At 44.5% G+C, this 16,813-nt stretch overlaps 1 protein-coding gene across 3 annotated transcripts in view; it reads right to left on the minus strand.

The window, feature by feature from the left end:
* The window catches only part of SPECC1 (sperm antigen with calponin homology and coiled-coil domains 1), a 76,169-nt gene that overhangs the window by 28,036 nt on the left and 31,320 nt on the right, over positions 1 to 16,813 (minus strand). Inside the window, exons 3-7 of one of the 3 annotated variants that reach the window (XM_054394172.1) lie at positions 9,681 to 11,248; positions 7,577 to 7,784; positions 6,872 to 6,945; positions 6,116 to 6,302; positions 996 to 1,022 (exon numbers count right to left, since the gene is read on the minus strand). In XM_054394172.1, the coding sequence (XP_054250147.1) occupies positions 996 to 1,022; positions 6,116 to 6,302; positions 6,872 to 6,945; positions 7,577 to 7,784; positions 9,681 to 11,248 (2,064 nt within the window). The remainder of the gene's footprint in view (positions 1 to 995; positions 1,023 to 6,115; positions 6,303 to 6,871; positions 6,946 to 7,576; positions 7,785 to 9,680; positions 11,249 to 16,813) is intronic. The other 2 variants (XM_054394174.1, XM_054394173.1) reach the window with 2 other exon arrangements.

Genomic DNA, 16,813 nt, shown 5'->3' on the forward strand with positions numbered 1-16,813 from the left:
GTTTTCTACATTGGGATTATGTGGACAAGGGACAGTCAACAAGGTACAGCTCCTGCTGTGCTTAATGTGTAAATTCAGGCACCAGCAGCTGGCATGCCTGGGAAGCTTCTAGACTGCTTCACTGACCTCTTCATTACAGGTGGCCTAGGACCACAGAAGCCTATTTCCAGAAATAATTTCTCTGCAATCTAGTCTTTGGCACAGTTCCTGTCATTGTTGTGAAGCCTCCTGAACTCCAAGGGACACAAAGAAGAGACACACAGCTACTGATGCACAGAACAGAAGAGAGGCCAAGGGCAGGCAGCAGACAATTCCAAACACTTAAACATTTATTTGGCACTTTAATATATATTTCTTAAAACATAAAAAGGAACATTCAACAGCTGCCAGCACAGAAAAGAAAGGCAACACAAGTGTGCATGTGTGTGTACACTCCAGTGGCACAGCACAAAAGTGAAGGCCATGCCAAAAGCCAAGACATCCTGCAGAATTTTCTGCTAGCTCAGCCTGCTCTGAGACCAGGTCCTTGCTAAGTCTTCACATCCAGAAGGAAAGGACGGAAATCCCACAGCCAAAATACAAAATTCCAGTCCTGGAATGAATCCTGATGATCTCTTGGTAGAGATGGTGACTTCCAAGTTTCTCCTTAGCATCCAAGAAAAGCTCTCTCCAGGTATCTCCAGTTGCAAAGCTGAACTTCAGCAAGTTCTCCCTGATGATCATATACTTCACCTGAGTAAAGGGCATGAAAAGCACTCCCTTCTGAGAGGATATTTACTAGGGGCTCCATGCAAGAATTTCTTTTCCTTCTGGTTTCTCCATCTGCAATTCTCTCAGCCAGGACAAAGCTGATGTGGGGCATTTTTTGTGAAGGTCATAGCAGGACATGCTCCTTGGACACCACCCTGCTTCCTAACACTGACTGAGCAGACATGCCACCCAGTGGTGAGTGCCTCCTTAATACAACACGGAAAAGCTGAGAGCACTCAAGCAGCTGATGCTGAGTAAATCACTCCGTGTTTCTGGCTCAGCTTTCCTCCTGGGTTTCAGTCACCTGCTGCGTGTGTGTGCGTGCAGATCCTGATCTGTGTGCAGACATGGAGTTAGACACAGACCTAGGAGTGTAATACTATCTGGAGAACTCCAGGTGTATGCACTTTACAAACTAGACACACACACTCAGTTCTGCCTTGTCCTTAATCTTAGACTGGCATGTTTGAACTTCTGTTTCATGGCAAATACCCCCATCCTTCAAAAAAAAAAAAAAAAAAAAAAAAAAAAGAGAAATCTCTCAGGTACTTCAGCTCCCCAAATATTTGTGACTGTTTCTTATGGCAGAGTTTGCTTTAGATTAATTCAGAACTTCTTCTGCCTCATGAAGTCTTCTGAAGAGAGAAGCCTTCTAAAAAGGAGAAATTGGCTCTTGCCCATGAGGTGGAGGTGAACCTGAGCAGCATTCACACTTTGACATACACTTGGCTTTCACAGGGCAATACAAAAAAAATAAAAAAACAAAAACCAAACTGGAGGTGCTTCCTCAGATTGAAACTTCCCTTTTTCAGCAGCAAGTTGAAGGTATGTCCTGAAGTGTCTCACAGGCCTGGCCATGCATCCATGCAGGGCTGTGTTAGCTGGTAGAGATCAGGCACCTATGGAGACAGAGACAACAATGGAGGGAGTTAAGCAGCAATGGAGTGGCCATCCTGAGGTGCAGCTCAATTTCACACTTAATCATCCCATCATCACTACACAAAGGGGAGAGGATAAAACGCTGGTGGTGTTGCTAGGACAGCTCAAGGAGAGTGTCTTACACTCCACCAACTCAGCTTTGGGACCTGATGAGCAACCAAGAATACAGAATACAAAAATCCATAATAATTCTGTGTTGCTCAGATAGAAAGAAATTTAAGCATTTAAAGCCAGGCAACCAATTTCCAAGGACAGGGATGGTAACATTCCTGCCTCCTTTCCTCTAATCATTTAAGACTATCCATTCAAAACGGGCACCTGAACCCAGGGAAGTAACAAGAGTTGCTCTGCCTCTGTCAGAGCTTCTGTTTTAGGATCTTTACACCAAAAGGGAACAAATAATCTCCATCCAGTGTGGAGAAAAAAAGAGAAAGGGAAAAAAAACCCAAAACAAACCCAAAACCCCACAACCAAACCACACCAACTCTGAGGGGCTACTAACTAGAGCAAACAATGGCTCAAAAGGACCCTGCTCTGCCATTCTGGTTTGCTTGCTAGTGAGAGCAGAAGGAACTACCAAACCTCTGCAAGACAGAACAGCTGCAAAACACAGGCACAAATGAGCAGCACATCAGCACATACAGACTGACAGCAGGGTTTAATAACATAGAGGAGAAGCTTATTTCCAAGAGAAAAAGCATGTAACACTGCCATGCTGTGGCATTTGAGACTTTAGGAGGAAGAACAGAAGCAAATTAGTGGGATACAGGTCACAATCTTGGCTTTAAGGCTTCCTTTTGAAGATTTGGTTACATTTTATTATTATTATTATTTTACTATTATTATTACTATTCTCAGAAGGCATTCATTTAATTACAGACAGAATATCTCTGTTTTCTGAGCACTACTCCCAGCCCAACTGTCTTCCCTCCATGTTCTTGCTTCAAGACATGATGATAAAGTGCCCGAACTCATTTTGAGAACTTAAAGGGGAAAAGTCAAAGCAAAACCTCGAAACTTTCACTGTTGCCAAACAGTGTATGGCCATAAAGGCTTGGAAGTGGGTGTGCAATGAAGCCAAAAAGAGCCATCCACAATGTGGGTACTTTCAGCAATATCTTTCTCCCTTTGTGTTACAAATCCAATAAAGCCTTTTGTTGTTGTTGTTGTTTTGTTCCCCACCGTTTAGATATCTGATCCTTAAACAGCTACAAAAACAAAGTGATTTCCAAAAGTGAGTGCTCTCAAAAGATGAAACTTGCTACAGGATCATAGGATAATCCAGCTTGGAAGGGACCTCAGGAAGTCACCCAGTCTAAGTTCCTGCTCAAAGCAGGGTCAGCTATGAGGCCAGACCAGGTTGCTCAGGGTTTTATCCTCTCTGGTCTTGAAAACCTCCAAGGATGGAGACTATGTAATTTCCATTTCCACCATCTGTGAGGAAATAGTTACACAATGGTGGGTTGTAAGCTTTTGCATTTTACTGCAGAGAAATAACATATTAATTAGGATGTAAAACATCACAGGAAACTGTCTGAAACATGGATTTGTAAGTTCCAATCAGTACTAGGGACAAGTTAACTCCTCTCTTCCTTATTCCATTTCTTTTACACTGGTCCAACCTCCCCCCACCCACAACATTCTCAGTCATAGAATTAGACATTTAATCCGTGTTAAAGATGCCTTTGGGAGGCTCTTACCTTCATTCAGAAGAACTCTGATGACCTCATCAGGATTTTTTCTGCAAGTTCTTTGGCTGTTCCTGAACCAAAAATGACTTTTTGTCTGATCAGAAGGATGTAACGGTGAACTCAAACTTGGAGGCAGGAACTCGGGCAGCCACAGGCAAACATTACAATGGCAGGATGTCACAGGAGATAAATTGGCTTCAAGATCAATTTATGAGGCAGAGCCTAATGACCCCCAAGAGATGGCTGAGATTTTGCCAAAAAACCTTTGAGTAGCAAGCTCTTTGGAAGGTGTATTTTCCAATTGGAGCTTAAAAAAATCAGGCAGGAAACTTTCCTTAGGGACAGTGAGAAGCCCAGCTGAGCTCACATCTGCTCAGCATCAGCAAACATGAGGAACATTTTACAGACTGTTAAAGCATCAAGCTACACACTGCTTCCACCAGTGCTGAGTCTGCATTAAGTCAGTGCAGGTACCAGAATCAACTTCTGACTCGTGAAAGTCAACTACAAGCAATGATGAGAATCTCCTTAGAACTTTCTGGGTGAAAAGCTGAGAATGACCTCAGGAGTGCAAAAACCACAGGGAACATAGAACTGGCTCTCAGCAGGAGCTTTGGTGACTTGAAGAATTTGGTTTAGAGGTCAGTACAGTTTTAAGCTTTCAGTGCTTGGCTGTTGCTGATTGGTTTGTTTAGACAGTGACTGACACAGGCTCCACTACCTTCACACCACTCAGTACAGAAACTTTGCACTCTTCACGTGGACACAGAGTCAGATGACATACACTTAAGTTGACAGATGCAGAATTTGGTCTTGACACTTGTCTTTGAAAGAGAACAAATATTGCCCACTGCAGACAGTATATCTGGCTCCACAACCAAGTTAATGCTCAAAGCAAGCTATACAGAGAGTCAACATGATGCAAAGACAGACACAGATCTCTGTGTGTGTGAAAGAAGGAGAGACAAATGCCAAACCTGACTTCAGTTATGCCTGAATACCTCCTTCTGGCACTCTGCATGTTTGGGATTCTGAGGATTTCATTTCAAAGGCAGTACCTGCAGCTCAGGCTTCTTATGCCAAAGAGCTGACAGTGCAGCCATGCTCCTCATACATGGAAGATAAATATCCCTGTTTGCAAATCAGCAGGTCAGCTTCAATTTAAGTATTACCAAACACATCCTCAGATTAAAAAAATAAAAAGACTAAAGGTGGGAAACTACAAGTATATGATTCCTGCCCTTATATATGGACCCCACTCTACACAAGAGAAATTTCATTAAGAGTAAATTAGGAATAGAAACAGAGCCCAAAGCTTAAGTAGTGTCTGGTAATCATTTTGTCTGAATACATGGTCTGCAAGAGCTTTTCTTTGCATGCACTGGGGACTCTGACAATGAAATTGGAGCTTAAACACACTTTTTCCCTTTTTTTTCCCCCTCAAAAGAATCATTCCTGTGCCTTTAGTCAAGGGAGTCTGATCCTTACACCTCCACAAAAAGCCCTTTCGTCTTTTTATTCCCATCTACTGTACAGCTGCTGTGGAAAGTCCTGAATGGAAAAGAGTGAGCAAAGAAGTGTAACATAAAGCTGGACTGTTACTCCACCTGTAAGAAATAACAGCATTTACTGTGTTCCTGTGGCTATTCTGCCACAAGTTTACTTGGACAGAGATTAAATGGAGAAGTCTAGAGGAGCAAAATCAATTCCACACACATTTTTGATAAACAGCACCACTGTTGGTGTTATTTTGTCTTTCTTAATTCCCCCAGTACAAGTTTTCTTCACTGCAGCTCTGCTTGTGTCAACGCAAAAAAAAAAAAAAAAAGAGCAGAGCACTCATCACTAGAAATTTTGGTTCTTCCTTCCAATACATCTTTTGGTTTCCAACTCTTCTTATTTACTATTTCAACTGTAGTATGACTTTTGGAATCCAAGGTGGTACACAAAAGTTCATACACTGCATGAAAGCCACACTGTAAGGCATCTCTGCTGGCTCCAGCCTGAATTGTAAGAGTAATTTTTGTTCTTGCCATGCTCCCACAGAGGGAAGCCCTACACAGCTACCACACTGGGTTATGTCTCTGAATGGTTCATAATTCCTGTTCCCACTTCCAACCACTCAGACTATGGCTGGTTCCACTGCACGACAAAGTCACTTCTGGACTAAACACTGACCACAGTCCAGACCATTTAACACTGCAAATCACTTCAGTTTCAAGTTAAGGACAGGAGGCATGAAATGAGGAATCCTGCTACTTGCAGTGATCACTCAGTCAACACAGATTAGCAGAACAAAGCAGCCCAGCTACTCCTCATTTTAATTTGAGCATATACAGTCCTTGACTCCTCTTGGGTTAAGCAGCTCTCTTCTGGATGCCCCATTCAGTATATGAAGCCAACCAACCTTTTCACAGGTGATTTAATACAGCTGCACAGAGTTGTGAAGGCAATAAACCACAGTGGAATACCATATTGAGAACAAAACTGCAAGAGGATATTGGCAACTGTTATTAGTTAATATTTGCTGGACAAAACCTTCACAGCCTAGTTGAGAGAAGTAGATTGCCAAGAAGAAAAAGAACAGAAACATCTTAGAATAAGAGACAACAAGATCTGTCAGAAGAGTTAAAAACAGACAACATGCACATCCAAGCCAATGAATAGTTAGTGACAAAGCACTGTTTGCATGCAGGTTAGCAGTCAGAGACCAAATCTTAGCCTTTGTAACCAACCAACCAACCTGTTGCTGCCCTTCACTTCATCCAGCTCCTTCTGCAGTCTGGCACTCTTCTCCTCTTCTTCTTGAAGCTTCCTCTTTACCACACGGAGCTCCTGCTGGGCTTCGCACTTAATATCATTGGCTACAACCACTGCAGTCTGCAGATCGGCTTGAAAACGCCTCCACTCTTCTGTATCTTCCTAGAAAGAGCAGTGAGAAGCCAACTGTTTGCTGTAAAAACACACCTGCTTCAGCTGAGCACTTAGTTATTGAGCTCTCTTTTCAGTGCTCACAAGCAACCAGGATTTCACCACCATTTCAAGATCATGCTGAGGTCAAACTAAATACTTGCCTCTTTACACAGTACCAATGAGAGTGCCAAAGAAGAAACTGATGCTAAGCTCTCACTTCCCAGACAAAAGCACAATAAACATTCTTCCTGCAGCTATTGATCATTCAGCATTGTGGTCCTGCTACAAGCACTGCTGCTGCAAAGAGCTTTGTTGGTACTGATGATTCATGAAACAGGAATAGCTATCCCAAAGTAGAAGCTCACAGGTAGAAAAACTAGAAGTAATTTGCAAAGGATGCAAAGGATATTTCCTTCACAGGCAAAGAAACAGATAGAAATTAGCAAAGAGAATGGAGAATGAAAGGATGCAGAAAAAACTTTCCATAGGTGTTCTAGAAAAAAAAAAATATATCTCTCCCAAAGCCAGCATTGTAATAAAAAGCTCAGCTTAGCTTTGTCATGGAGCCTAAATCTTACCTTCATTTGCTTAGTCAGGGCCTTCAGCTGCCTCTCTGTTTCTTGTTTTTGTTCTTCCAGCTTCATTGCTTTACCTAGGAACAGTAAACAAGGGGAAAGATTGTTAAACACATAAGGGCAAGGGTGAAAAGTGAAAATGGGAAAGCAGCCTGTGTGGGTTTGTTTCTAGTAATGCCATTAAACAGATGAAACTGAAACCAAGATCCTCTGTCAACAGCAGATTTGTTACTCAAACTTCTGCAGTAGGTCCTTATTTTGAGGCATTAAAGCAGATATTTACATTTGCAGAAGCACAGGTGCAGGATCACTGAGACCCCTCTGCACTGCAGCACTCGAGGTGGCACTGGTTGTTCCACCAGGTGGCAGCTCCCCTCCCACACCACTACAGCAACCACACTTCACAGCTCTCAGCAGTGCTTTGCCCCAAAAAGCTCTTTAAAAGGCCAATAATCCCAGTTTCTAGGATGGGCAACACATCCCTCACTGAAAAATGAGGCTTGGAGACTGTCTCTACTACGATTCCCAGGGCAGTAACTGTGTAAATAGTGACTTTTGGGCACGAACAGAAAGTATCTGCCAAAATTGGAATACATCTAAAGTGAGGACCTTGTCACATAAATTAAGACATGTCCCCTCCTCCCTGTTGCAGCCATAACTGAGCCCCCTGAAGAAGTTGATTTCAATCCTCCTTTCAGCACCACTTACTTTCTAGGTCACTGATGAGCTGGTTGTTGTGAAGCTTTATAGCACGATGTTGTTCCACCTGGTCCTCCAGCTCAAAAATGGTCTCTTTCAGGTTTTTTATATCTGCTTCATTCTCTGATGTTTTTTCCTGCAGCTTCTGGCTGGCTCTGCTCAGTTGCTCAGCCTGCCGTTCACACACCTCCTTCAGCTGACCACACTCATTCTCAGCCTGGAAGGGAGGAAAGAAAGCTGCATGTCTCTGTTTCTTAGGAGAGATCACTCAGTAGAGATTTTGCTGGGCATCCCATGGTCTGAACCTGTCTTCTAAGCATTGTAGAAACTGAATTTCCATGTGAAGGAGGCAGTTTCAGGAAACACGAGCTACAAACACCACTTTTCTTTCCTGGCAATAACAAAACAAGATTGCTGCAAAAGAAATTATTATAAAGTTTTCTATATGGATGACCTTAATTCCAAACCCATCTCTGCAGGGAATGAACAGGGCAGGATTATATTCCTGGAAAGCTCCACATCTATTTGGGTATCACATTATGAGAATAGCATCAGTGCTTTAGGGCCAAGACAACCAGTAGTTCATCCACATGGACAACTGTGCATTTTCCATGGGTTGTGGAAATACACACAGCAGAGCTCCTACAGATAATCAGTGTATTCCTGGATAAAGCACATCTGGAATTACTGAAGGGGGAATCTGCTGCACTCCAGTTTGTTGGCCCAGGCCCACACAGATCAATTCTTCCAGGTTTTGGGGGAGATCAAGTCCAAACAAGTCATGGACAAGCCAGGTGGAGGCTGCCAATTCAGTGAGCAGCACTGGCACAGCCTGACTGAAGAGCAGGCTTACAGAAGCCTGCGGTCTTGTTTGGGTGTCACAAACAGCCAATGATTCAAAACAGCTTAATTTGAGGGAAAGAAAGAGTAAAAAGGAGGAAATCTGTGGTTTCCAAACCAAGCAATAAAAGTTTGGTACAGAGTTTGAGCACTCAGCAGTTTTTCATTTAGCCTTCATAAGCTCCAGCTCCAGTAAGCACTTGGGAGCTTCCTCTACTAACTCCATTTGCTGTGGTCACCTATTTAAGCTGAAAGGACATCTGGATTTTCTAAATCACTCAAGCCATGGAGGTGCTTCTTGGCAATGCTCTCTTCCTCTGCAAGCAGCCAATTTTACCACTCTCCTCATGATCCCTTCCCCATAGAGGAAAGGCTGTGCAGGCACTATCACTCGTTCTGCAGCAAGGGGACATAACCACTGCCTTGTGCTTTTAAACACTCACTTGATGATACCTCACACCACAGCTCCCTTCCCAGCATCCAGGATCACATGGAAAATACAAACAGTAACTGACTTAAACTTGCTTGGAGCAAAGCTACAAATTAGCAAATGAGGCTGAGAACATTTGTTCTAGAATAAATCCTTTTAAATTTTTTGCCATTACTTTACCCATCCTGAAGCAGAACAGGGGAAAAATGTTTTAGTTTTAGGAAAACAATCTCATCTGGAGCTTAACTGTGCATCATTAGTCATGTTGCTGTAAATACCAACTTCACTGAGCATTAGCTCATGTCCCTGTGTTCTCATGACCTATGACATCTACAGCTCACTACTAATTAATGACGATTAATTATTCAGAATGTAATATTGGTTACTAACTACTGATGCCCTTCTCTTCAGCTGGATTGCCAAGTGATTTTCATTACTATGTGCTCACATAACACCAGAGTAATTTTTTTCTTGACCTGTTCTTTGCTGCAGTTTTGATAAACAACTCCATTTACTGAAAGAGTAAATTCTGCAGCAGATATTAGGGGAAATTAGTTTTGCTTTTATAAACACAGCTATGCTAACAGTTTTTCCTGGGAACAATATCTTCATTATATGCATATAGCATATTTATTATATGCATATAGCATATTTATTATATGCATATAGCAGCAGGAAGAGGCAGTATCATATAAACCCAGCTTCCAATGAGAACTAATTAGTGCAATTTAAATCCTGGAGACTTACAATCAATGGCTCAGCAACCATCCTAAGCCAAATAACTACCTATTTATGGAAGGACAGATAAGTAACCATTCTATCCTACAGCTGTTCCTGCTGTACCTTAGATAGCAGCCCCTGGACGTGCTTCAGTTCACTGTTTGCCTTCAGCAGCTCTTGTTTAAGCTCAGTGCAAGATGCTTCCAACTGATCCTTTTCTGCACGGGCTACTTTCAGCATCTCTTGCACCTCAGAGTTGTCAGTAGTACAGCCCATCACATTGATTTCTGCAGCCTTCTGTTTCTCACTGTCCAGCTGAGTTTTGAGAGAGCCATTCTCAATTTTCAGACCTTCCAAGGCTATTTTACAGTCCTCCAGAGTTTTTGTCACTGTGCTGGTGCTCTGCTGCTCCGCTTCTAGAAGTTTAAGCAGCTTCTCATTTTCTTCTCTCAGGCTTTTAATCACCTGCTGGGCATCCTGATGCTCCCTTTCTAAACTGCGTAGGCTGCTGGTTAACTGCTGCTGAATGTTGAGCAACTTCTCTCTTTCAAATTGTGCTTTTTCAAGAACTTCAGCACATTTCTGTTCCAGTTCAAGAACCTTCCCTTCCTGAGCTCTGCTGTCTTCGTTCTTGGATCGCTCTTGGAGTAGAGTCATTAGCTTCTCATTTTCTTGGCTCAGCTGTTCTGCTCTATCCCTATGCTGACGAAAGGAAGTCTCCAGGAGAGCTTTCTCCTCCACTAGCTTCTCATTTTCTGTTGTCAGCTCCTGCACCATTTGCTGTTGATCCGACAGCTCCTGCAAAGTGGCTTGTAACTCCTCTGCTGTGCTGTGGTGATTCTCCTCCATTTTCTGTATTTTTTCCGTAAGAGATGCCACAGAAAGGTCACTAATATTGTTCGGAGAGCTTCCTGTAGTGGAGCATTTGGAACCTTTGAAGTGGTTGCTGTTGGAGGATGCTGGCCTGGAAGGCACATCTGCTATGTGTTCGAAGTCGGAGGCGTCGGGCGACAAGGAGGCTTTGGTCACATCGCTGCTGGAGGAAGCCGAATCGCGCAGCGCACCCCCAGCCGCGCGCTGCCTGCGCTCCTCTGTCTCACCTCTAGACACCTTTTGGGATGGGCTTCCGAAACTGGATTCTTGAGTAGTTGGGGTTGGGAGGCTGCTGTTCCCTCCACTGCTTGTTGTTGTGTCCGACAGAGGAGAGTTCTCTAGGTAAAGCAGTTTCTCTTTCAGCACACGGTTCTCTTCTCCCAGGCTGGCCAGCTCCTTCTGAAAGGTCCTGTTCTTCTCCTGAAGGGTCTTTATCAATGGATCCATGTCAACAGGTGACCCTGCTTCTAAATTTGGGTTGGAAGTACCCATTGCCTCAGCCTGAAGTGACCCTTTCTCTTTGCATTTCTTCAGTTCGCAGCGGAGTTTGGTGATTTCGGAATCCTTTGTCTTCGCTTCTGCCAGGAGCTCTTTAACCTGAGATTCCAGAAGGGCTTTGTCACCGCTTTCATTCTCCTGCTTGGACTTGCTAGCGGGGCGCACGTGTTTGGTAGGAGTTGGTGTACCAGAGGAGGTGGGGCTGGGTTGGGTTTTCCTAGTGTTGGCTTGACCACGCAACACGGCTCGCTCTCGGGATACAGAGGATGATATTTCCCGGGGTGCCGGAATCCCTGTGCGCTTCGCAGCTGGAACTGTTCCTTGAAGAGGAAAAGAGATGGCAAATTGAGTCAGCTCATCAAGAAAACAGTTCACACACCAATGCTGGAGCCTAGAGCTGCCTTGGGAAAAACCACCTGAGTGTTTGAATAGGTTCAGTCATGACTGAGTGTGTGGATTCGTGTTTCAAAGGCTGGTATTATTCTGCATTTCTTCCTCTCCCACCCCCCTGCAAAGGAGCACAGCCTCCTGAGGTGTTTTTTTTTTTTTTCCCCCCAGTGTAAGAATGCATTGTGTAGATGCTGCAATACATGAACTGCAACCTCCAAGGCCAGGATATTAATTGTTTGAAAATAAAAATTCTTTACACTGTGAAAAGCTGAATTTAAGTCTATTAAAATCTATTAAATCTATTGATTTCTGGGGGGAAAAAAAACTCAGTAACTTAAGACTTGGTCTTTAAGAAAAAAAAAACAATAAAGTATTTTTAGCACACAGGAGCATTTTATCACATAAAACTAATGGGTTTGCATCATCCTCCATTTATGTAGATCATCATCATATGGTCTGAAAGACTTCTACTGACTGCAGCTTCAGTGAAACACAAAACTCTCCTGGCACTTTGAACACTACACAACTGTGTTGCTGCAGTTCCTCACACAGGGAACCACAAGAGTTTGTTCATGTTTTAGATTTCCATCCTCATGTGGGGGGATTCAAAAAATAAAGGTAGAACATTGATGCTGTTCTCTTTGGTTGGTGGTTGACTTTGTTTTTTTCCCCCTGACTTAAGGCAAAGAATTGTGTGATTACAAGGAAATGAAGTTTCTGAGTTGCTGATTTTCTTCATCCAAAGCTCTCTTGGCATACAGGAGAACAGGTGATTAACAATAAGAGCCATCCTAACAATGGTTATTACCAAGGTGGTTAGAGATGCTGGTTCAAAGCATATATGGCACTATAGAATCATAGAATTGTTAGGGTTGGAAGTGACCTCAAGGATTATCCAGTTCCAACCCCTCTGCCATGGGCAGGGACACCTCACACTACATCAGGTTGCTCAGAGCCACATCCAGCCTAGCCTTAACAACCTCCAGGGATGAGGTTTCTACCACCTCCCTGGGCAACCTGTTCCAGTGTGGCCACGCTATGAATTTCCAAAATTCCTCCTTTTAGGACCTAATTCAAAAGGAAAAAGCCTAAAGTACAGAGCCATAATGCTTTAGGATGTGGTACAACGAAGAGATATTGTCTTATGTAGCCTCATCAACAGGATGCAAGAGCCAGGTCTGCAAACAGAAAGGGCTGGCGAGCAATGATTGCAATAAAAACAAGTTCCAGAGCACTCAGGGGGGAACATCCCAGATTCAGTTACATCTCCCCACATTTGGGAGGCTCTCTTTGCTCACACACATGTGCAGCATGCACAGAAACGTGACCTAAGAGGAAGCAGACTCCCAGCCTCACACAACAAGCAACCTCCCGATCCTCCCACAGCACTTTTCACAGGGAGCAGCTCTCAGTGCAGTGACACAGGGCAGCAAAGGGTTAACATTAACACCAACACCATCCAGTTTGTTCAGCATCTCTTTTGAAGAATGCACTAGGTTTATAAACCCCACACAACCAGGAGCCCCTCCTCCTCCTCCCTCCCAAACAAACACACTCTGCAGCAGGCACAATAAACACCCGGAGACAAAGAGCAGCTGAAGAAAAGCCCCCTGCACACAGAGACTGAGCTGAAGGAGAGCACAGAAAGGGCTCTGTGATGGCAGGGGCACGATAAGGCCAGAGACAAAGGCTCCAGTGTTTATGGGAAGAGATAGCAGGGCCAGGCTGGCCGGACAGTGAGCAACCCACACAGCTTCATTGAGTCATCTACAGCTGGAGCCGGGAGGTACCAGGGCGGCTCAGGGCTCCCCAGTGGAAAGTGCAACGCAAGATGGAAGTTTTTCCACTGCTACTCAAATGGCTGCTGGGGCAATGCAGACACGAGAGCTCAGCTCACTTGTCCGAGCTGAAGGCCCCCAGCTCCCTGCTCAGCCTATTTCTTAACCTAAAGGCTTCCAACTGCCAAGAGCTGGCACCTGTAACCCACATCCACACTGAGCTCGGCAGACAGGCAAAGCTTCAGTGTCAAGGCAGCTCGCAGCGCAGGATGAAGGACAAGTGGGAAGTTGAATGGACCATGATGTGATGGGTCACTGCTAGCAGAGAAACAGCAGCTCAGCACAGCTCCTTTCCTGCTCAGAGGCAGAGGTTCACGTGGGCATTCCCAAGTGTCCAGATGGGAGAGCACAAGTCCTCGTCTGAAGGTCTCTTGAGCGTGCAGCAGGACAAGTGCAGAGTGAGGAGCACTACACACAGCAGCTATAATCATGCTACACATTTAAGACGTAAAAATACACATCACAAGTGGCTACAGATGTTCTTTGATGAAGCCTAAGGGGTGGATTTAAAGCCTTCTGTTATACCCTGGACTTGCATTCAATCTGAAGGGCATTTCTACTGTTACCAACAAAAATCACTGACAAAGCAAGTGCCCCAAACCACAGCAGTGCCATGGCTGTCATCTGGTCAGCACAGGAGTGGGCAGCATTATGTTAGCAGTGAGCAGTGCTGACTGGGCACCATTATTTACATTACAAGAAACAATGCTGCTGCTGCACTCTGCTGCCAACTGCATGGCACTGAGAAAACCTAAGGGAAAAGCAATGCCAATGTGCTTTCAATGGCCACCAGGTGACAACTGCAACATGACCCTGAGCAATGGAAGGCATACACATGAGGGTAACAGCTAAGCATCATGTTTGACTGGGATTATCTGTGCTTCACCAGCTCACCAACCAGCGCAGGCTCTGAGCTTACTCAACCTGCCCCACGTGTTTTGGAAGACTCCATGCTCTGCTGACTTGTTCTTGTCATAAATCACAAAGCATTTGCTGCCCATTAATAACCATTAACCAAACTGGATTTTTGTTCATGACATAAAAGTGTTTATGCATTTCCTTCTCTCCACTCTCCAAACCAGTGCCATGCAATACTAAAAACCCACAGAGTGCCCACAAAAGGAACAGCTCTCAACGCATCTGGATGTTGATTAGAAAGCACCACAGCAAGGATAAGCACCACTAGGAAGTCTGTTTTATAGGTGACCCTCCCCTCAGGATGACCTTGAAATTAAGCAGTGGAGTAGTTTATAAATGGAACTGCCAGCCCCACAGCCCCGGGCACCCACTATGCAGGAATGGCACTTAGGGCTGTACAAGTCCCACTGGTGACCTGATTAGCTCAGCATCCCACACTGGTTATGGACTCAGGGAGACTCCAGGCAGAAATGTGCCTGCCAAGCTGCAGGACCCAGTCTAGGGTTGATTTATGCTGCTGCTTACAGAGGGGCTGGAATCACATAGAACTCCCCTTCCTAGAGAACGCTCGGTTTGAGCGCGGAAGAGGCAAGACAAATCAGCCCTGCATCTAAAGGAGAACTGGGAAAAAACAACCAAATGAACCAAAATCCCAGACCATTAAATACCCTTCTGTTGGTCAAAGTGGTGCAGTGGCTCTTCATCCCTGTTTTTATCATCCACCCACCCTGCCTAACCTGCTTGCTTAACTACCCTCTTGAGCCAGCTGTGAGCACAACCTCTTTCCCACCATTCCACACATCCAAGCTCAGGCTACCTCTGCCCAACAGAGTATGTCTCATTCCCTTTGCATCATGTCCAACCTCCCACTCTCCCAGTCCCACACCCACTCTGCTAATGGGCTCAGCTTGTGTTTTCCCACTTCAGAGAAACTGGGAATTACTCCTGAATTACTCCACTGGGAATTATTGTCTGAAAATCTGTTTTGCTCAGACTGAGGTTACCTCATCATCAAGTTCCTCACCTTGAAGCCCAGTAGGAACTCCTCCATTTCAGCACCAGCCATACTAATCAGGTGTGAGGGATTAAATTATAAATTCATGCTCAAAGTGCTTCACAATTAACAGCTATTTGTCTCAAATCCTCTGAAACACATAATTGTTAACTCTGTGTTACAGGACAGGGAAGCAGAGAGACCTGAGATGCCTCATCCAAGGTCACAGCATGGATCAGGACCCTGGAGCTGCTGGCTGCCTGCCTGCCTCCTGTGCAGCTTGATTGTTTGCACCACTTTCTGCCAGGGAATGCTTGCAGACTTTCCACTGGTGTCAGAAAAAGTAGGACTTTAACGAGATAAAAGTTGACCCCTCGTGAGGACCTTTAGCCATTTTAATCCCATTTTCCTCACAGCTCCAATGTTTTTCACAGAAGGAAGGATGAGGATTATTACTCAGTTTTTCCACATAATGATCTATGTTTGATCTAAGCCCTCAACCACCTGCTGCATCAGCTCCCATAGGGACATGCACAACCAGAAGAAAACGGGCTATGGAGTGGAGAAAACCATTTCCCAGTCCCCCAGGGTGGAACACCCAGGGCTGCTGCTCAGCAGCCCATGCAGCATGGCTAATGCAATCACAGTGAGAGCAGGGCAAGGGAAAGGAGGTGGCAAGCATCTTACCACAATCACAGGGGGGGACAAATGACATTTTGGAAGGCAGATTTGGTGAGTTTAAGATGCCTTCACACTCTGTGTGCTCTGAGCTAGCACACATCACTGTCTTCCCAGTAAAGCACTAGCCTTGAAGTTGTATTTATTTTACTTCACTGAAGTATAATTAACAGTTCAATTATCTGCTTCTCCAATCCCAGAGCAGAGGGAGTAAATTCATGTGACCCCAGAAACACCTTGGGAAATGTTTCAACTTCTGCCTTCAATCTCTTTTTTAGAGCTGGAACCAATACAAGATTATTGTGCCTCTGGCCTTGGTGCCACTTGTGTTCCACAACCTGTCCTTTGCTTAATCCTTCCCTCCATCAGCATATTAATAACCCAAAGGTTAATGCCATGAGCTTCTGCTGTTCCAGGGACTGAATTAACTGGGGATGTTCCATTTCGTCCTTTCTCCCTCAACATTAATCCTGTCAACTCTTAAGCTAAGAACAATAAAAGCACATTTTTTTCTCCCTCAGCATATTTCAGAGTCCATGTTAGCAATTCATTCCTCCACAGCTGAAGCAGGTAGGGAGTCCCCTGCCTGTGGAGTTCATCTACGTAACCCAAGAGTGCTGCTCACTGATTCATTTCAGAAAGCATTTCAGTCACGTCAGACTAAAGCATGAGGACAGATGCATCTTTGGGGTGATGTTTTGAAACAATGGATACCTTATTTGAATTGCAAGGGCAGGATAACAAGGAATAAAAGAAAGCTATTCATGGTGCTCTGCAACGTTCTAGCCATAAGTTTCCAAAAGGCAATCTGGTGCCTGCAGGAAAAGTTTGTGCTCATGGTTATCTCCTGCTCTAAGAGGACTGTGACATCTCTCTCACTCTAGCTCCTGCACTTCCAACAGCTATTTTTCACTGTCTTGTGTCTCTCTGCCATCCCTCCCACCTCAAAAAAAGGGCACTGAAACAAAAGAGCAACAAGAACTGAGGGGTTAATTCATAGCTTCCCTGCCAGCAGAAGACTGACCCTTTGTTGTCCTGGAATTCTGTTCCCATGTGCTAAGATATGT

This window comes from Indicator indicator, chromosome 30 (assembly GCF_027791375.1).
Source record: "Indicator indicator isolate 239-I01 chromosome 30, UM_Iind_1.1, whole genome shotgun sequence".
Taxonomy (NCBI): domain Eukaryota; kingdom Metazoa; phylum Chordata; class Aves; order Piciformes; family Indicatoridae; genus Indicator; species Indicator indicator.